Source organism: Brachyistius frenatus, unplaced genomic scaffold, assembly GCF_029030835.1.
Source record: "Brachyistius frenatus isolate BFR_SWC_R1_liver_20210118 unplaced genomic scaffold, ASM2903083v1 Contig_225, whole genome shotgun sequence".
Taxonomy (NCBI): Eukaryota; Metazoa; Chordata; class Actinopteri; family Embiotocidae; genus Brachyistius; species Brachyistius frenatus.
Window position 1 is genome coordinate 333,839 of NW_027210824.1, and position 21,888 is coordinate 355,726.

Sequence of the window (21,888 nt, forward strand, 5' to 3'; positions counted from 1 at the left end):
TGGTTGCAATTGAAGGAAAGATGAATGCGGCCAAGTACAGAGATATCCTGGAAGAAAACCTCTTCCAGAGTGCTCTGGACCTCAGACTGGGCCGAAGGTTCACCTTCCAACAAGACAATGACCCTAAGCTTAACACAGCTAAAATAACAAAGGAGTGGCTTCGGAACAACTCTGTGACCATTCTTGACTGGCCCAGCCAGAGCCCTGACCTAAACCCAATTGAGCATCTCTGGAGAGACCTGAAAATGGCTGTCCACCAACGTTCACCATCCAACCTGACGGACGACTGGACGAGGATCTGCAAGGAAGAATGGCAGAGGATCCCCAAATCCAGGTGTGAAAAGCTTGTTGCATCATTCCCAAGAAGACTCATGGCTGTACTAGCTCAAAAGGGTGCTTCTGCTCAATACTGAGCAAAGGGTCTGAATACTTATGACCATGTGATATTTCAGGTTTTTTTCAATAAATTTGCACAAATTTCTACATTTCTGTTTTTTTTTCTGTCAAGAAGGGGTGCTGAGTGTACATTAATGAGAAATAAAATGAACTTTTTTGATTTTAGCAAATGGCTGCAATGAAACAAAGTGAAAAATTTAAAGGGGTCTGAATACTTTCCGTACCCACTGTATGCAGCTGATCAAAGACTGACAGCCTGTGTCACATAATTAAAAATTCTGTCATCGCTGACTGACAGAGTGATTGAGTCTTTCCTTTATTACCATCCAAAATGGAAGTGTTTTGCTGTAAGCTTAATCTTGTTTCAAGGATTTTCACACACGCGTGCATATAAATACTGTACATGCACAAAGAGACAGGCACTAATTTACAAATTAAAGTAAACACACTCAAACACGCAAACAGCACACATACATCAGTTCATTTGTGAAACCAGTGCAAACTCGGGGGTAGACCAGTTCTCAGTTCTCTGTCAATGATTGGCTTGAATTCATGTATAAATGTGAGAATATTGGTCAAATCTGAGCTAATATGGCATTCATGAATTCTGTCTTGGTGTGTGGAGTTTTTCCTCGTATTACTACTGCTTAAATTATGCAGAAGAATGCTCTGTTGACCTGTTACAATGTGAAGAGCTTCACAATGAGAACACAGTAAGTTACCTCATAAATTAAACAGAAAAAAAAAAGTAATCCAATCTCTTTGTTATTATCAACAACAAATGTCATCTTGTCAACATTAAATAAAGCATATCTATAAACTTCTGTAGCATTCAGGCCACAGTGCCACTGATAATGGGTGCATTAAGCAACAATTGAGCAACAAAAATCTGCACTGAAAACATAGGTTGTGTCTCAATTCACGTACTTTCATTAGTACTCTTACGGGTTAGTACACTTACTTGTGTAGAGAGGGAATTTTGACACAATAGTGTTGTCTCAACTTGCTCACTGCAGTTCTGCATTTTACGAAAATAACCATCACCTTTGAATGCATCACCTGCAAACGTATCTGCCGGCTTTATTTGTTTATTCTACAAGGTATCTAAAAATGAAAAAGTGTTTTCGACCCGTCTGTTTCACACATACTGGCCATAGTTCTCGGCGTAAAGGCACTTGTGCACTCCAAAGAGCAAGTGTAAGTACGCAAGTACATGAATTGAGACACAGGCATTTACTACAGGTCGGCACGACTTGTTACAATGTACGAAAACATCTGTGTACTTCACAGGTCAAGGTTCATTATCTGATGTAAAAATGAAATTTCAATCAATATACAAGGTCTTTATAAAACAATAACAAAATTAGTAGAGGAAAACAGTACTAACTCAGTAGTGACTCAAATCTGTAAAAATCCTGTTTGGGTCTATCCCTTTTGCAAACACACACCCACACCAATATTTAGCACACAGAGACACTTCTGCACTATGCTTCGTTCACAGCAGTTTAGAGCGTAATTACGACGGTCACAACGGCCAACTTTCAGCTGCTTCTAATTGACAAGTTGGCCCCAATTAGAATCCTGGATGACACCACATTTACTAATTAACCAAATCTATATCCAAAATGTCCCCGCATTTTTATCAGCTGTCCCTTAACAGTGTGTGAGCTCCCACAATGCCCCTCTCTTCCTGATCTTCCTCTTGTATGTGCAATAAAGATGTGTATTTTAAACAAAGTCCGCTGTCGTCAACATACTTTGTGTTTCAGACAGAAACGGGATGGCAGAAAGGAGTAGATGAGATGCTTTCTTGCAAATCCGCTTTTAACGAACATTGTATCAGCAGACAAAATATAATGAAGACACAAGACAGAGGGTTTTGAAATGCTTGTCTCACGCATTTAAAGTATATTAAGTCCAGCACATATGGCCCACCTGTGAAGTTGGATGTACTTACGATCAAAGGGTGCTCTCGACCCATCGTGATGACGGTAGTGTTGATGATCCTCAATAGAGAAACCACAATGTCCTGGATATGTTGAAATGTTTCCCCCTGAGACAAACAGAGAACAGGAGTGTGGTAGAGAAGTAGAGAGAGAAAGAGAGAGGAAGATAAAGAGGAAAAACAGACAAAGATAAACAGAAAGGTGTTAGATTTTCTCAGGTGTAAACACACATAAAAACATGAACAGATACAGAATGGTCCACTCGGGTATAACTGTGGTACTGCTTCCAGGGACATCTCTGAACCTCTCCAGAAAACTTGAGACTCATCAGACTTTTAATTGTGTAGTCGTTTTTACCCTTGCATGACCTCTATTCTGTGTGAAGACAACCATGGTTGCATAGTCCAGAGCTCGACTCTGGTTCTGAATGGATGGTGGATCAAACAAAACAAGAAAGAGAATAAAGTTTTCTGAGTCTGACATTTAAAGTCTTTTCCCTTTTCAGAAAATAAGCCTCACGAGAACACTCATTTTATCATCTTTGGTGTGGACATATGAGCTGCAAAAGGCTTTTGACACGTGAATGTGGACTTTTCTGTGCAGACCTGCTTTCATATTCCAATATTTCCAATTCTTTTTTAAGCCACTTTTCTCTCATGTTTCTCTTCTTCTATCTACTCTGGGAAGATTTTAACAATCTAGCGATCTTTTTGCTCAGACCTGTCTCAGGTCAGATTACTGTTTCATGGTGGGAGAGAGTGGAGGTTTAAAGAAACAAACTTTAAGATGAAATATTAAACTGACTTTAGTTATAATTTTGTAATTCTATGTCATCTGTTCTGTCATGCACATTTATTGCAGTAGCTAGGTTGAATATGTGGACTATAGTCAGTCTTATTTAGTCTCATTTGATTAGGGGCTTTTTTTTCTTCCCATTTAAACTAAAATACAAGAAGTAATATATTTTCTGTTATATTGGTTGTTCTAAAACAGTAAAACATTCATTAATACATTTACATCAAATGTAAATACCAACTGTCTTGGAGTAATGAAGAAAGAAATGTTTTCCTGAACCTGGGGGTATGTGATATTGATCTTTATTCACAGTGTATGTAATTTTATAGCATAATAACATTTTCTAATATGCACTCCAGATATTGACACACTCAAATATTTATGTTTTAAATGAAATAACTCAACATAATTTTATGACAATAATTTAGCCTTTATTGTGGGGACATTATTTTTAACACGCCACAAAACAACTTCACTGATCATTCTGTCTTATTTGAGTATCATTTTACTGAAACAGTCTGAAAAAGATGACAGTTAAGATATATATCTTTATATTACTGCAACCAAGATGATGCAAACTATTTTATCAAAATATCAATATCTAATATTCTAACATGAATATATTTATATTACATAAAGAATAAATACATATTGTAAAAGTGGCTTTTAATGTCAAAGATGCCTAGGATCTTGTGTTTGTTATGTTTGATGACCCTGGCAGGGTAACAAAAATGTGCTCTGAATAATGTCACATAAAAATAGCACTACGGTCTCTCTCAAAAACATGTATATGTAAAATATGCACAATTACACAGCCATGGCAGGTCCACCGGACAAAAATTGACACACACACACACACACACACACACACACACACACACACACACACACACACACACACACACACACACACACACACACACACACACACACACACACACACACACACACACACACACACACACACACACACACACACACACACACAGTTTACAGTGAAGCCGGTCAATGGAAGCTGACTCAGACTTGCCTGGGGGTAGTAACTCACTACTGAAGCATCTGCTACATCCAAACACACCTTAGCACGAATGCTGTAGGGCGTGTGTGTGTGTGTGTGTGTGTGTGTGTGTGTGTGTGTGTGTGTGTGTGTGTGTGTGTGTGTGTGTGTGTGTGTGTGTGTGTGTGTGTGTGTGTGTGTGTTTGTTTGTGTGTTTATGTGTTTGTGTGTGTGTTGGCCTGATGGCAGAAGATTCAGAGGACCTGATGAGAATCGGGTAGATGTGATTAAACCACATTAAATGTACTGACTCACAACCACAGGACACAGTCAAGATAAAAAAAATATAAAAAAAACAGGGTAAATGTGTGCGTGTGCGTGTGTGTGTGTTTGTCTGCGTCTGTGTGTGATCTTGCATACCACATTTCCATCTCAGACTACATTACACACACCCTTATACACATCACTCGTATAGAAAGGTTGAGGTGCAGCTGTTGATCCTAAATAAGCCTAAGTCTTCCTGGCTCACTGTAGGTATTCTGGTCTTCTGGATAGCGTTTTCTCAGGCGGCTATCTAAGACGGTAGACGAGAGATGAGAGACACAATGCTTTTTCTCTTGCCTAAAGTTTATACTCTGTTCATTTATTCCAAACTGTATCCAGGCTGGTTTATCATCTTCACTAGAAACATAAACACGAAAAACAGAAAACAAAAAAGCAGGAAAAGCTCTGGCGAGCCATGTCTTTCTTTGTTAGTGTCCTCACTTTATCACACACATACACTCACAACTCTACACACACACAAAAGTTACAAAGTTACTTATAAATTCAAAACAAACTCTCCCACAGGCAGGAGCATCTGTCTATCGCATCATCTTCTCTTCTATCTATGTTTCTCTCCCTGAATCTCTCTCTCTGGTTTGGAGACATCTGTGGTGTGACAATTTAATCAGGTACCACCCAGAGCGAGGAAAAGACGGGGGTGAAAAACAAAGGAGAGGGGGTGCAGAAAATAAGTGGTGGAGGGGAGGACAGGGGAGGACGGGGGGAGACCGTCTCCTATAACCTTTTCCTCCTCTACCTTGTTGTTTTTCTTTCTTCTTGGACCTGTTTTCTCTCCTCCTCCTTCTATTATGGTTTTATTGTAAAATGCCTCCGTCCTGCTTTTTCAATCAGTATTAATTTCTCTGGCCTTTTCTGCTCTTCATTTATCGTATGACAATTTAAAAAAAAAAAGGAACGCTATATAATTAATGTACTATTTACTTATGTATTTATGCATGTCGATTTCTGAATACTTTAATTTGGTGTCTGACGCATCCAACGGCAGATTCGTGTCCTCATGTAGTTCGATAGAAAGCCTCTATGAGGCTGCGTGTCTGTACATACTTGTATTTGTACCTGTCATGTCCTTTTGACATTCTGCATCCACATGCTTTTGTTTTTATTCCTCAGCCGATGCAAATTCACCTCATCAAATTCAGTCCACTCCACTTCATTCATTAATTTGCCCTCTTCTCTCACTTCTGTCTTTTCCTGGCTCATGCTTCATTAATGCATTCAAATAAATTAATGAAAAAAAGCCATACCTTCACTTCAAAGACTCAGCGGGCTGTCAGCAATTCGCAGAAGCAATTAAAAAGCCCTCAGCTGGATGCTGGTGATGTACAGTATTTGTTTAGTGAGTGTGTGTTAAAGGTGTTTAGTTCAGGAGCTAACTGGATTTTGTTTCAACAGACTAAGATGTGGCAACATGTGTGAAACAAAATCAATTAGATTCTAATTGGTCAAGGCCTGCCTCATTGCACAACTGGATGACTGAAAACAAAACAGCTTAAGGCTATCTACTCTGGAGCCGACAAATTCCACTGGGTCGGTATACAGCTCGGGTAGTTCAAATATTTTTCATCTTCCTTTTCATCTCTTCATGTGTGTTGATCGTGTCTACATAAACTCGGGTGTTGCTGCTGCTCGCTCCTGGGATCAGGTTAAGTCACGTAAGCTGCATCTAAAGTGAACTCTTACATCTGATTTTGTTTCCCACTGACATTCGATTGCATCAATGTGGAAAAGACGACACAATTCAGCCATATAACTATTGTTTAAAACTACAACGGGTTTGGACTGATTTTAGCATACTGGTTTTACAGAAATCTTAAAATTAGAAAAAGTTGTAAGGAGAGAGGGAATGAGGTGAGAATGGAGAACGTGAGAAACCTTTGTCTTGACTTCAGGCAAAAGCTGTGATTGGGACTTGGTTGTGCTTAATGCAATTACTTGGAAGAAGTTCTTAAGTGTGGTCAAAGACTTGCTGTTAATGCTGCTTTTTAAATAACTGTAGACCTAATCCTATCCATGTGTGGCCTAAAGGATTAACTCTCACTATGTTCAGTGTGCACACTGGACTTGTTCGCACTGTATTTTACTATAAATGGTTGCTGTGTTGTCTCACCACATTCTCCCTGCTGAGGACCTCCAGGATGTTGTTGAGCAGCTCCAAACTATTCCTCCTCTCATCATGAGGCCCGTCAGCCATACTGGCCAGTGCCCCGCTCAACTCCCGCAGCATCATGGGTAACAGCACATCACGGCACTCTGTGGGAACAAAAGCACACATGGTCAAAGATGGCAGGTTGAAAAAGCACGCACAATATTAGACAAAAAAAAGGTCAATAACCTGGTGATTCCACAGGACACTGGTCTTTTATGCGATGTGTGCAATGTGTTTTTACTCTGCCCAATGCAGGGCTTCATAACTCATGAGCATTTCAGGAGCAAAGCGATTAGTCTGCTTGATTCTGTTAACTTTCTGATTTGGTAATTTTTCCTTGATTTTTGTGATTCCAGCATATGTTGGGAGGCCTCATCGAAAAATGGTTTATATTTTTTGAACTATCTGTGTTCTATATTGTTGTAATTTCTTTGCTGTAACCTGCAGAAAAAGTTAATAACATTTGTTGTGGTTTACTTGTTCAAATGCATTCATAGTCATAATAACTGTTTGTAGCTATTTCACATACAATGCCTATAGCTGGAAGAGAACAAATATCTTGTGCTACTTGAAAGACCAGAGGGTAGACGTTGATGTAGTGATGTTATAGGCTACATGTTTGGGAGTCTGCACAGGGCATTTCATTTTGAAAACTGACCAGGATCCAAAAGCCTTGCCACTGTCTGACTTCCATCCAGGCTGATCAGCTCTTTGCAGCTTGACACGGTTTGACAACAACTTAAGTCAAAAATTGCAAATGGGACAGATGTGAGGTGATAGTGACCTTTGACCTACAAATCTCATCAGTTCATCTTTGCGGCCAAGTGAGTGTTTGTCCCAAATTTGAAAACATTCCCCGAATGCATTTTTGAGATATCGTATACAATACCATGGGGTGGATAGACAGATGAACAAACAATCCAAAAACATAATGCCTCTGGCCATGGCTGTTGCCAGCACAGAGGCATGAAAATTGAATAGTGTAAGACAGCATAAGCAAGAATGATTTTTCATTCACTCTTTTGGGCCTTAACAACTTTAAAAACAAATATCAAAAGCTACAACTTCAACATTTACTTTAAAGGGATTTTTCTCTGAAAAACCCTTCAAAACTTAAACCCAGGCCTTTACATCAATTGCTGCAGCACCTGTGGAGACAGCTGCACCCACACAGCTATGAGTAATGATGCCACTGGACCCTGAAGAAGAAATTCAAACCTAAATCCAGACTGCACAATGGAGTGATATCAATCAAGTGTCTATTTACAGTTCAATGGATGTCTGCTGCTCAGTCACATAAACAGTCAACACATCAATCACAGAGGCTTTCCGTTTCCTCTATCCCATCTCTTATTAATCCTAATCTTTATTTAATTCATGAGGTACTTTGGTCACACATGCAATACATCATTAGTAATTACATCAATAAAAATGTGTCAAAGTGAAGACAACTACAGAAAACAATTACATTATTATGTATTAACATACATAGTTAAACCTAGTACTGCATAAATTAACAAAATATTTGTTCTTTTTACATCTGTGCTTGACTGCTCTGTACATCTTTTATGAATGGTAATTGTTCACAGCGCTTCTATGTGGGTTTTCCAAGGTCATTCAAACATTGCAATTTCCTGAAATCTACTATTTTAAGGAAGGGTTTGAGGTTAAATTTTTTCTGTACATGTCAGTTTGTGTCATAATCAAAAAGATACTATGCATAATTTTGTTGACAATGACATTTGATGTTTTAATGGTGATACTGGCCATTTGATTTAAGGATGCTGTGACAGATTATTAAAATTGCTGATTATTAAAGGACCATACACATGATGGAAAAGTAGAGAGGGGCGTACAGAAGTAAAAGGATATCGTCTTAGCAATGTTCAATGACAGAACTTGATCAAAGAGATAAATCATAATGTGCCAGCGCCCAGTTGCTAATCCTCTCTCCCAAACATTCACATAATAGTTATAATACTTTGTGATAAGGAAGTACAGAGGAACTTGGCTGTTTTGTGCAACCAGGTGTGCGTCAGACTTTCTGGAATCTAAAGTATAAACATTGCCATGCGCTGCTGGCCTTGAGGCCATAGGACTGTCAGTTCAAGAGGTCAATGCGACCTCATGAGGATCTTTTACCCCACCCTGGTACAGAGAAACCACAGGAGCCTAAGAGTGAGACAAGCCTGATCAGTGGAATGTCCTTGACAATATATGTAACCTTGCTAAGGCAGGTAACTATGATATGCCTAACGCCTTCCCTTAGTGGCAGTCACTTCCCACAACAGGCAGCCATATTTAGCTTTTGTAATATTTTTCAGAATTCTCTACGCTTTCAAAATAAAATGCCCCAGTTATACATCAGACACTAATGTCTGAAGTGTTTGTATTCCTCTGCTGAGCCTCTTAACATCACAGCTTATGAACTAAATGCACTGCAGTAGCTGAAAGAAGAAGGTTGAATGTTGGACTTTACTTCATCATGTGAATGGACCACCAGAAAAGATTTACAGATCACAATGTAATTGTATCACTATTAAAACTAAAAAAATAAGGGAGTTCAACAAAAACCAGTGCAGACATGTGTTTCATTATGATGCATTGCCTATGCAGAGCAAGTGTCAAGTCTCTGTGAGTTGATTTTGACAGCATACTGGAATGAACTGAGATCGATGATACTCTGGAAGGTAAGACAAAATTTCAGCACCACGTGCATTAACTATGAAATGGCTGTGCATAATGTAAGCTGAAAGCACACAATATTTAATGGACTGATCACAGCTAGAGAACACTGCAATTGTCCTTTAAGAAGCTATCGTATTATAATTCACATCTTCTATGTGTATGTAAAGTGTTTACCAAGTAGTTACAAGTATGTATAATATAGGAAAATTATGATCGCAGTGTGTCCCAACATCAGCTCATCCATCTTATTTCTTCCTCTTGACAACCTTGACCTCTCCCTTTCCTGTCTTCTTCTTCCTCCATCTTTTTGCCACCCACCTCCTCCACCAATCCCTCTCTTTGTACACAGAGCCCATTAAAAGCTCATTTGCGCTGATGCTCGTTAGCTCCATTATTAACTGAGCCAAGCCTACATGCCTGCTGAGTGGACCCTCATCACAATGCTCACTCTATCACACAAACATGAAGAGACGAAGGGGGATCAGAGACAGACAGGGAGAAATGCATGAGTCACTGGATGTCCTCAATGACTCAGAAATGGAGGGAGGAGGAAGGGATAGAGGAGGGGCCTGGACAGAGAGAGTAAATCTAACAGGGGGAGGAGGAGGTTTAAGTAAAACAGTGGGAAACACAGGATGACAAACCAAAGTAGTATCTCAGTACCATGCAATTAATCGAATCTATTTAACATAGCGTGGATTAATATCTAAAAAAAAAAAAAAAAAATGGTTCCTTTGTCAGAACTGAACATGAACTAAGGAGGTCTCCTGGTGTGAGTCCCTTTAAGAAAAGTGGAGGATGGTAGTTTAGATGATGCCAGCACTGTATTTGAGAAGGAACCATGCTAAATCGGTTTAATCCATCAAAGCAGAAACTCATCATCTTTGGTCCTTTCATACAGAGAAAACAATGGGTTGTGTTTCATAGCAGTATTGTTGTGTGTGAGTGAGCTTGAGAATTAATCCATCGGCCTTCTGGGCTAGATGTACAATTAAACCTGTGAACTCTATTCCCTGGTGACATAACCCCAAAGCCACATGCTTCTTTTTTTATATTGATCTAACAAAGAAACACACTTGATATTTTTGGGCGCAACATGTTCAGAAGAGAGAAATGGAAACAGCGAAAAAGTGGGGTGTTGTAATTGTAACCTGTGGTGTGATACATTCACTGCTTCTTGTTTTTACTATTACAAGGCCCAGATATAATTAAAAAAAAAATAACTACATTGGCAGGGTTCAAGGTCTACGCCTACCCTAGATGCAATGCTAATATGCAGGAAGATAAAAGAATAAATTAACCGACTAACTTGCATTACTGCACATTGGGTTGTTCATCACATTGAAAACCAATAATAATGTAAACAAATACTTTACAGGCTAGAAAGGCATTCGAGCTTCTATTATACATGACAAGCGGCAGTTTGCACAAATGCCATTTGTAAAAATCATATAGGTCAAGGCGACCAGAAAACTAATAGGCTCATACCACATGGGTGCAAATGCTTTCACCAGTGGATATTCCTCTGTTCTTTTCCCCCATTTCCTGTTTGTGCACTACGTGAACAAAGACAAAAATGTCAAAAAATAATCTTTAAAAAAATCATGTAGGTCCGACATGAACTGTTTTTCTTTCTCTGTTTATCTGTTTAGCACAAACTATCTGGAAAAAAATAAGGAGAGAAAAAATTATAGTAAGAGTTTGGGCGAAAAAGTTCTTGTGTAATTGTGATGTTTTCTTAGAAAAACAGATTCAACTTTTTACAACAGCCTGGTAGCAGGCCTTCTCAGATATAATGCACTGCTTGACTATAACTGTCCATAGTGAAAGTCACAATGGCCTCCACTCTAACTGATCTTTCTGCAGGGCCTGCTCACACCAGAAGAATTTAAATTTTCACCAATTTGAATAGTGATGAAAAATCTGTGTCAAACCCAAGAATGAATTGTCTCTGCATAGCTGTGTGCTGTGCATGTTAATGCAGAGTAAAAACTCCTTTAGTTTATAGTCAGAGGCTGCTTCACATCTTAAATTTCACAAAACTGATAAACTGTAATAGCTTGCTCATCTCCGGCTTCCTTTGAAAGATCTGTATTGTATGTATTGATTTTACTTATGTGCCCATTTCCTTTCAAATCACGTCTAGAACTCCTAAAAATGAGCAACAAAGAAGAAGCACAGGTTGCCTTGGTAATGTTGTTCCAGACGATGTGGCTGATAGTCTTCAATTCGTGATGCAGAACTGTGCCTTTAACTTTGCAGGTATTTCTTAGTTCCTTGCCTGTCCTGGAATAACATCAGAAATGGTAATATCTGCTGCCTCGGTCTGAATGGTGGCTTTCTCAGAGACTGCTTTGAGCTGCACTCTGGCCCTCTGGGCTTTCAGTCTTGTAAAACATCAACTACAATGGTGTGCAGCTCCCTGGTCGAGGTCATTCTTTAAGAGGGTATTTGAAATGATAATGCTATTTGAAAGAACACTTTCTTGGGTCACTGCACCATGGCTGTCCATACACTCTGACCCTGTGAAGGAACGCGTGTATTTATACCTACAGATGAAAATGCCAAAAAAATTTAAAAATAAAACTCCTTTCTGGGGATCACATCTGAAGTCCATTAAAACATCATGGATGATTCTTGCATTTCTTCTGACTCTCATTTAAGCTAAGAGATCATTGAAGTGGAATTTTATATCTTGGATAAGTCACAATAAGCTTTACTATCAGTAAAAATCTGCCCTCATTTCAGATGGAGGGACTTTCATTGTCATTGCTGCTCAATGACAAAATGCAACTAAAAATCCTCCTCCCTGCTAGTAACAGTTTCACCTTTGGAGCTCTTAAGGGCCAAGATATTTTGTGAATAACTTTTATCTTTTCTTATATATATCTTATCTCTAGAAATTCTTCGAAAACATCACAGAAATATTAGATTTCCATCACTTGGAGTAACTCTTAGCACTAGGAATCTTTATGAATATGCCCCCTGGTGTGTTTCCACTTGTTTGTCTCTGACTTTTTTTTACATTTTTATTTCTATTGTTCCCTGGTCATTTTTGTACAATACAGTCTTCTTTCTGTCTTTTTTGTCTTTCATCATGTTTTTTTTTCTTTACTTACCCTCTACAAGTCATCACCTTTCCTTGTGATTTCTCTGTTTTTCTTCTAAAGTTACAGTGTCCATCATAATTCCACTTCTCCAGCACAGCATTTAATGTCAAATTTATTTCACTACTTCCATTGATGTGTCAATAATATCTGCTGCTAATTACGTGATCAACCGATCACACGTTTTGTATTAATGCAAGCTTTGTATCTTGTGTAGTCAGTGACTATAATTTTAGGTATTGATGTTTAGATTCTTATCTATCATGTAATGCCATCAGGAGATCGGTCCCAAATGTATTCAGCAGTATGACAACAACACCAAGCACTCAGCCAGAGTCTCTAAGAACTATCTTCAGAGATGAAAACAACAATGAGTCCTGCAGCGGATGCTATAGCCCCCACAGACCGCTGATCTCAACACCATCGAGTCAGGGTTTGCATGAAGCAGATGAAATAGCCAAAAGAGCCCACAGACAACTGTGACAAGAAGAATTGATGGAAGCTCAATGAAAAAAAATAATTTTATATATATATATATATATATATAAATACAAATGATTTAGACAAGCACTGAAAGCAATCTCCCTTTGTTTAAAGCGCCAAAATCAATCACATGTAATATTGTAGACCAGTACTATGTGCGCTACGTGGTCTAGATCTACACTGACTTGACCCAAAACTTCCTTTTGAGCTGTTCCACATCCTTCACGAGTATTGGCACAGTCTAACCCTTAATCCTATAACTGTATTTTTGCAGAGGCCTGCTAGAGGCTGCTTTGTAATGCAAACAGCATAAAAAGAGATGCTGCCAGAGAGGCTCAGCTAAGAGTTAGAGGGGTAGTGGCAAGGGAGAGTTACGAAAGGAGAAACTGTGCATTTTGCCCACGTTTTAAGTTGTTTGATATAACATGCGAAAATAAACATTTCATTTACAAGATATTCATAAGGTAGAAACGCACTATTTGATGCACGCGCACGCACACGCACACACACACACACACACACACACACACACACACACACACACACACACACACACACACACACACTTGTGAGTAAAATTAACATTGGTGAATGAATCATTGGTTGCACTTTCCTCCACACGCCTGTGCTTCTTTGTTCCACTTGCCTGTGTGATTTAGTTGCATGTTGTGGGTTATAGCCTGCGGTACAAAAATCCCAAAAATCAATTCAGCCATGCTGGAAGAAAGTTTTGCCAACAGGCAATGACAAACAAATGGAAATCAAGCTCTTGAAGCAAACATTGGGATGCATTTGAACTTTTTCTGTCTCTTACTAGAGTGTGTCAAGTACCCATACGCACACAGGTGCTGACGCAAAACACACAACATATTCAGAACACACACCAATAGAGCCTCAAGTACTCATCTATATTCAATTCAAAATGTCTATTTATTCTGGCTGTAATCTTGGCCTTTGATTATTAATACCAGTGTGTGGTCTGTGTGCCTGAGTGCGAATTGTCCTTTCTGTGTCTGATTTGGTGCTTCGCTGCTATTTGATGTGTAAGTGCTTGAATCTCTTTGTGCCTGTGTGAAAGTGTGGTTATGTGTTTAGTTTGCGCAAGGAGACAGCCGCCTGTGCTGGCATGCAACCACACACAGCGAGTAGCTTTGATGGCTCAGCATCCAGCTCATCCTTTTTCTGTTCCATTTTTTTCATTTGACAGGCAAACACAATAAACTATAGCACATGATAATGAGATGCAATCTCAGTTTCTAAGAGCCATGTAAATCAGAGTTTTCTCCCTCTTTTGCTCTATCCCTTTCTTTTCCCTTCCTTGTTTGTTGTCCTTTGCTGCCGGGAAGATAGAGTGATAGAAAAGATGATAATGAGGAGGTTTTGGAGGCGAAACGACAAGTACATTTTTTTAGTTGAGAGGTGGGCTGGGACCAAGCCAACTGTCTTCTCACTTGGTGATAACTAAATGTCTCTGTCATGTCACTGTGGGTGTTTCCTTTCATCCACTCTCCCTCCATCTTTCATTTATATTCCTTTTTCTCTCTTAACTTTTTCTCTTGTTTCATGTTTAAATCCTATTTAGAATTTAAAGACGTACTTTTTCTATGTTTGTATGAAGGCTGTGCATGTCTGTCCACATTTGCGATTTTTAATTTTAATTTTTTAATTTTTTTTTAATCACTGACTCTGTGTGGTGTTAAAAATAAATTTGACATGGATGATTTGTAAAAGCAAAAAAGTGGCCTCAAAATAGTTGAGTAGGACAGTATTTTTTTTTCAAAGACGTGCATAAAATTGTCTTGCCTATATGAATGAGTGCACTCCCAAAATTATGGGCAGATAAGTTACAGATGATAGAGTGCCCTAGTGAATGATGGAGATATAAAGTGGCAATGATGCCTGAAAGTACATTTTTCACTGTGATTTCTGCTATGATGCTGATAAGACCTGGCACAGAACAAATGCTGTCAGCAAAACTAAAGTAAACACATTCACAGTAAAGGGAGCTTTCATGAATATAGTCTTCACATTTTCTATCAAAGTGCACATTCACAGGTAAAAGATACATATCTTTTTAACACATTATAGATGTATTATACCAGGTATGTGTTGATATTATATTGTTAGTACTGACAGAACAGAGCATGTTTGTCATGTTTATCACAACCACAAAGACTTGGTGCAAGGTTAACAAGTACTACATAATGTTAAGATAATCATCTTGAGTGCTGTTTCCAGATGCAGCTTTTATTTATTTTACCCAGTGCTTTAAACAGAGGGCAAATTATCTTTCTCTGTCTTTCCACCTGTCTTAGCCACCCTTTGAGTCCCCCACTAATTGCCACCGCTCTTCACAGCCTTCCTTCTCTGACCCATTATCCATATAAAACCAATTGACCAATTACTCTGTTGGTAACTTTAGTTGTTACATTGTTTTGATCAATTTAACTGCAGCTAATCAATGGTGGATGAATGCTTTGCGGTCAACCACCTGATGGGAAGATTTACTCCTGGTGTCCAATAATCAGACAGTAATATATTACAAAGCTGCTGGCTCTAGCTAAGCCTATATCTTATCTCAGTTTTTAAATCCTGCTTTGTGTTTGTTCAGATTGAATAACAGGGCAAGCACTTACACAAAAGCTGTAAATCTCCATTCATATTATATTATTATAGTATCTCAATTTTACTCTAATATTTGTCTTAATATCTCCATTGTTACCCATTTGAACTGTTATTACTGCTGCTGTATAATAACCCAGCATCCCAAAAGGGATCATTAAGCTTCAAACACTCTCAGAAATTACATTTTACCGCTTAACAGTACAGTGGAAAGCCAGCTATTGACAAGAACATGCTGTTCTGTCAGGTTGCTCCCATCTCTGGTTAACATTAACGCATGCTCGTATCTGTACCAAATGAATTATAGGCGAGTGTGTCCATGTGCTGTGTCCCCTTATTGTCCTTGTCTACTTTCAGTTTCAATTGAGATCACCCCACAGACACAAGATTGTGAATATAAATGAGATGGGGGAACAGTGCGAGACAGCGGCATTTCCCCAAATGATTAAAGTCCTTTCACTTTACTCCATTAGTCTCATCCACAACCGCCCAAACTGCAGTCTCTGCAGAGATTGAATGACAGAAACTACCTCTTTCACTCTCATTTACCTTCTGGAACCATCAACCCAAAGCGCTGCAATAAGCGCAGCTATTTTTGGTCAGCTTGTACAACAACAATTTAAAAAATCACTTGGGGCAGAAGGCTCCTCCGCTGTCAAACACCCACACAGACATATTTATACACGCGCATGCCACTCCTCGGTCCCAATTGCCATTAATAATTCACTGGAGGTTTGGCCTTCAGTTTTCATTGGATCTTTTTGAGCATTATCTCACTGCAGTTACGGTAAGGCGTAACATGAACCTTAATGTGATGTAGCAAGAGCTAATGCAATGTAGCATGGCATAAAATATTATATTAGAGCAAGACATAGGAGGAGGTAAGAAAAGAGGAGAGAAGAAGAAAAGATCAGGGCAGCCCAGGGCAAGGAACGGAAAGGTTTGTTTATGGGGCATCCTAACAGTGACACTAGAATCTAGTTCGATTATGTTGATGTTGCAGCCCTGGCCCCCTTTTCCTGCTCAATGGCAATGCAGATCAAATATGTTCCTGTCCAGTGGTATTACCTTAGAAGTGACCGGTGGTGACACATCTCCAAGTAGGGGCACCTAATGGCAACACCTTGCATTGAACTTGAATGTACAATGGCTATACAATTGCAGGGAAAAGTGAGATGATAATTAATGAATGAGGAGAGGAGAGGAGAGGAGAGGAGAGGAGAGGAGAGGAGAGGAGAGGAGAGGAGAGGAGAGGAGAGGAGAGGAGAGGAGAGGAGAGGAGAGGAGAGGAGAGGAGAGGAGAGGAGAGGAGAGGAGAGGAGAGGAGAGGAGAGGAGAGGAGAGGAGAGGAGAGGAGAGGAATGCAGTCACCAAAGATACTTCAGTTCATAGAGAGCACAATGGAGTAGAACAGAGAGAGGTACTTTGAGACAGCCTGAGGGGACGACCATATGACAATTACATTTTTATGGATTCAGATGTCTGTTAATATGTCTATATAACTAAGACTATATAGCATATTGGCACATGAGGGTTCACTGGACCACTAAGCAACATGTTACACACATATGCAGCCACACACTCACACACCCTGAGCTACAGTAAAGCTGATAGCTTTGAAATTATAGCTCAACAAGCGGCTTTGAGGATGGCTAGGGGGAATACATAACAACAAATGCAGGACTCTTTTGGTGCATGCAGTATGCTTACCTTCAGATTAACCCTCTTACATACATTACATATCATTTATACTCTACTAAAACACTGGGTTTTTACATTTGCTTTTAAAAGAAGATTTTGTCAGTAATAACCCATCCTATAGCCTAACTGCATGGAGTAAAGAAGTTGTATTTGCAGCCAGATTCTGCTTGGTCACACGGTCATAACTTTGTCATCTGAAACTCTCTTAGAAGCCAGATGTGGAAAACAGGATCCAGTATCATTATAACTGGGGCATAAAGTGACCTGTCACTAATGCTGATTGGGAGAGAATGTGGGGACAACCAAGATCACTCAGCTCTGATTAAAATCCTGATGATAATAACAGTACAGTACATCACTCATCCAAACTCATCAAGCACTGACATACATCTGTTAAGTAATCACAGCAGGGAAATATAGACATGATGTGAACAATGTCAACAATACTATATAATGTGTGGCAGTGAAATATAAGCAATTTAAGTAATGGGATTACTGCCATTTTCTGTTGATTGATGTGATCAAATAAAAAATTATATTTTACACTGGAGACCTTTCAGGTTTTTCTGCATTCAATGTTATTTTTTAGAAATAGCTGTACAAAATATTAATACAAGAGCATTACACTAAAACTTAGCGGCTTCATCTGTTTAACATATACTACAAGATGGGTGACACAACTGCAGTCTTTTCTCAAGCTGCACCGATGGAGGGATGAGAAATGGAGGCCAGGCTGAGAAAATACAGAGGGTTAGTGGATTGAATCAGGGACTTTGACCAGCTTTGGGAAATGAGTGGGCAAACAAAATGACAGACTCATCCCTCTGTCGCTCTGCTCTTTGCTCTCCCTCCTCTCTTTTTTTCCCCCTCTATTAGTGTTGATGCTCTCAATCTGTCACAGTGATTGCCTGACAGCATAATAATTTGCTTAAATTGAGCCATAATGCGCCTTGTAAATTTAATTTTGTCGCAAAACCAGATTAACCCCATATGACAGGATGCACATGTCTATCGATGCATTTGTGCCAGCATGTTTGTGTGCACATTGTGTGTGTTTGTTTGTGAATACACTGTGTTTGGCAAGACCCTTAATCCCAGGGGAGTATGTTGAATAAATCAGAGGAGTATTTTTGAGTGAAAGGAAAAAATAAATCCCAAACCCTTCAAACACTGCCCATGGATGTAACCAGTCACGAGAAAGCCAAACACATGGACACACGCACGCACACACGCACAAAAATTAATACATGTGACCAGATGACTGGACCTCATTTCAAAAATAGCAACAACTCTCTCAGTGAAGAACTGCAGAAAAAAAGTCTTACATAAAAGTATTAAAATAATCACTATATGGTATTTAAAGACTTAAACTATCCTGGTTTTCAGTGATTTTCACCCAAATACACCCACATTTGTTTCAGCAGATTAATTTATACCAAATTAAGTTCCTCTGTTTTCTGCAGAAAGAAGATACAGTCTGTGGTGAACAATGCCCACTTGCACAGAGTACTAGAACATCTTCCAGTAAGAGAATGTGAAGGCAAAAGGTTTGGAGCGATCCCAAATATGCTGCTCATTACGCACCTCAGGCACTTGGAGGGCAAAAAACAACAACAACAACAACAACAACACACAAAAAAAACAATGCACTGGCAAATGGCACTGTTTTGTGTTCTTGATTTTTTGACACTGACGCGCGCGTGCGTACACACACACACACACACACACACACACACACACACACACACACACACACACACACACACACACACACACACACACACACAAAATCCACTTCCATCATCAAATCGTTCCCACACTGGAGTAGTGTCAGGTGCTTTATATTTTTCCCTGGAGAGTGAGCTTGGCAGGTCTGCACAGACACACAGATAGACAGGTAGGGTTATTAAATATGTATTGCAGTGCAGTGATAGGACACCAGGGGCCATTAACCATTATAAATATATAATTTAGCTCTGCTGCATATTTCAGCCTCATGGACAAATGGCATTCCAGCATATATGGCTTCTGATTAGCATCCCAATGCTAAAATGCATCTCAATTAGACTGAGTGTCATCCCTCATTTGAACAGGCAGGGATCGAGATGGACCGGGCCGATGTGAAAATGAACGAATAAATAAAAATCTCCGTGCTGGAGGATGGAGAAAAAGAGAGCAGAGGAGGAGCCAGGTGTCGCTGACCAGCAGCGTGCAGATTTGCTGATAGAATGACTGTGAGCAGGCCTTAAACTTTAATCCCTTCTCGACTGCTTAATGGAAAAACAGCTCAAGTCACTCTCAAACTCCTTGATTTTTACGACCTCCCCAAGCTATTTTTTCGCTCAACACAATACCATTCACCTGCTCTCTCCTCTCTCTTTATCGGTGTCAAATCTCTTGTTCCTTCCTTTTTCAACCAGCCTTTGTCGCTTTCCTATTCCTCTGTCATCCATCTTTTACAGTTCTTTAGTATCTCCCTGCCCCTGTCCATCCTTTACCAATTATCATGTCACCCCCTTCCTCTCTTTCCAGTTACAATTCCCCTCCCCTATTTTTTTAAGATTCTTCTATCCTCCTCTTTCTGTCCTCCTCTTTCTCAAATCGTTTCCTCACTCTCTATTCCTGTGTTTAATCTTATGTCCCTAGTTTCTCTGTTACCTCTGCCTGACTCCCTCTCAATCATCTTCACATCTGAAATGATATATGTTCCAAACAGAGACATTTGCAGTTTGAAAAATGTCAGTATACATGGGGAACTTTGTTTGTGAAAAACTGATGTGTGCATTTTGGCATGATGCCCCAAATTCCTTTGCTCATTTTGTCTTTATCCTTCTTTCTCCTTTTCTACCCTTCGTCCTCCTCGATCCGTTTACTGTCACTTTCAGTGCTCTCTTTGCTCTCTCCCTCCTTTCCTGGTGACAGTGTGACTCTGAGTGTGTTGACAGCAAGCCAGAGGGCCGAACCTGTCGCCTCAACCCCTGGGGAATCAATCATCTCAGCCAAGATCAATACCAAAGAACCATATCCTGGACTGGCTGCCGACTATGCTGGTAGCAAGTGACTGGGCAACAACAACATTCAAAGCATTGCACTCAGCCGTTAAGCATGCTCCACTGTATAAACACTGAGATACACAGACACACGCCCACCTTGACATGGTTGTCATTAGCTGCTGTGAAACAAATACGTACAAATGTATTTTCATGTTGTGTATGAGAATGGATTAGTGCACACATGGAGCAATGTCCATGATGTCAATGAATCTGTCTTGTGAAGCCCTGCATACCTTTCCCTGCTGCACTCAGACCGATTTCTGTTTCACTCACGGTCTACCTCTAGTTCTTCAGTTTACACTGCGGAAGTCCAATGATGGGCCCCTTTATCGAGTCTGCATTATACAGCAGGCTCAACGTTTTCTCACTCTCTCCATCATCATGTGGACCTCTGCAGGGGAACCCACCACTTATCAGACAAATTAGACTGAAATAACAGGGCTGAACAGAAGCAGGGGATGGACAGGGTACGGCTGCAGAGTGTATGATCACTGATGTGTAGTGCACTTTAAAGGTACAATACTGACAAATGTATGTGTCCTTGGCAATTATGTCAAATATAGTTAAAATCATTTACAAGTAGAGCAGTGCGAGAAGTGACACATTAATGATAGTGAAACGGCAGAGCTCTGAAAAGGCTTCCAGCCACAAACATTTGATGGTGTCCTTTAGGAGACGGCAGGTATCACCTGTGACATTAATATGGCTAACACTCGTCTCTCTCTAGATTCACCCTCAACACCTACTGAGGCGTGAATGTTGTACTCATTCAGCTTGCAATAGGATCCGTGGACATTTTCATTTGGGTGGAGAGGGACTGTCAACACCACAAGGTCAAAAAAAAAAAGCCCCACATCTCTGATACTCTCACTGACAAACAAATATCTGTTTAGCTCGATGTTGTTTTAGCCTTGAGACTGTTTAATCTCAGCACAAGTGACTTGGAGTGACCTTTACCATCAGTGGGGAAGGACATTAATCGGTGCCAGTCGTGCTGATTGTAATAAGATGGTATCTGACTGGGGTCCATTGCACTGATTGTAATGTCAGTGGGGGGAAACATAGCAGCACTAAAATTGTATGTTACAGCATCAACATAAACAATATATATTGTTTACTTTATTGTAAGGAAACAGATTGCAGCAAAAGATTGCTTGGTAACTGAACTCAAAAGTAAAAGCTAGCGAGAGCAACAGATAATTGAGCTTATCCCTTCAATTAACAAAAAAACTATAAACAAAAAAAATAAATAAGTAAATCAGCAACATGTTCAAAATTAAAAAGATCATAGAAATGATGTAACATGTCAAGTCATTTCTATATAAATAACGATGACTCAACCCAGATGTGTGTGTTCACAACATAAATGCATACACACCATTATGTACTTTAACCATGTGACGGATGCTTTTATCCAGAGATTTACGGGATTGTCCAACAAGAGATGGAACATTACCCTTTTGATATTACCAGGATAAAACCTTCAGAGCAAAGAGCATCTTTACTGTCATAAAGTAGAGTGTGAGCAGATGTCTGCCCAGACCTGGTGCTGGGCTGGAGTTACTCACTGCACAACAGACCTTTTAATGAGATCTCTACCTTTAACTGA

The 21,888-nt window shown here is 39.6% G+C and overlaps 1 protein-coding gene across 1 annotated transcript in view; it reads right to left on the reverse strand.

Moving 5' to 3' along the window:
* Nucleotides 1-21,888, reverse strand: part of dock2-like (dedicator of cytokinesis protein 2) — a 96,264-nt gene that overhangs the window by 48,134 nt on the left and 26,242 nt on the right. The window contains exons 25-26 of the mRNA XM_069719789.1: nt 6,587-6,729; nt 2,354-2,449 (exon numbers count right to left, since the gene is read on the reverse strand). Coding sequence (XP_069575890.1) covers nt 2,354-2,449; nt 6,587-6,729 — 239 coding nt within the window. The remainder of the gene's footprint in view (nt 1-2,353; nt 2,450-6,586; nt 6,730-21,888) is intronic.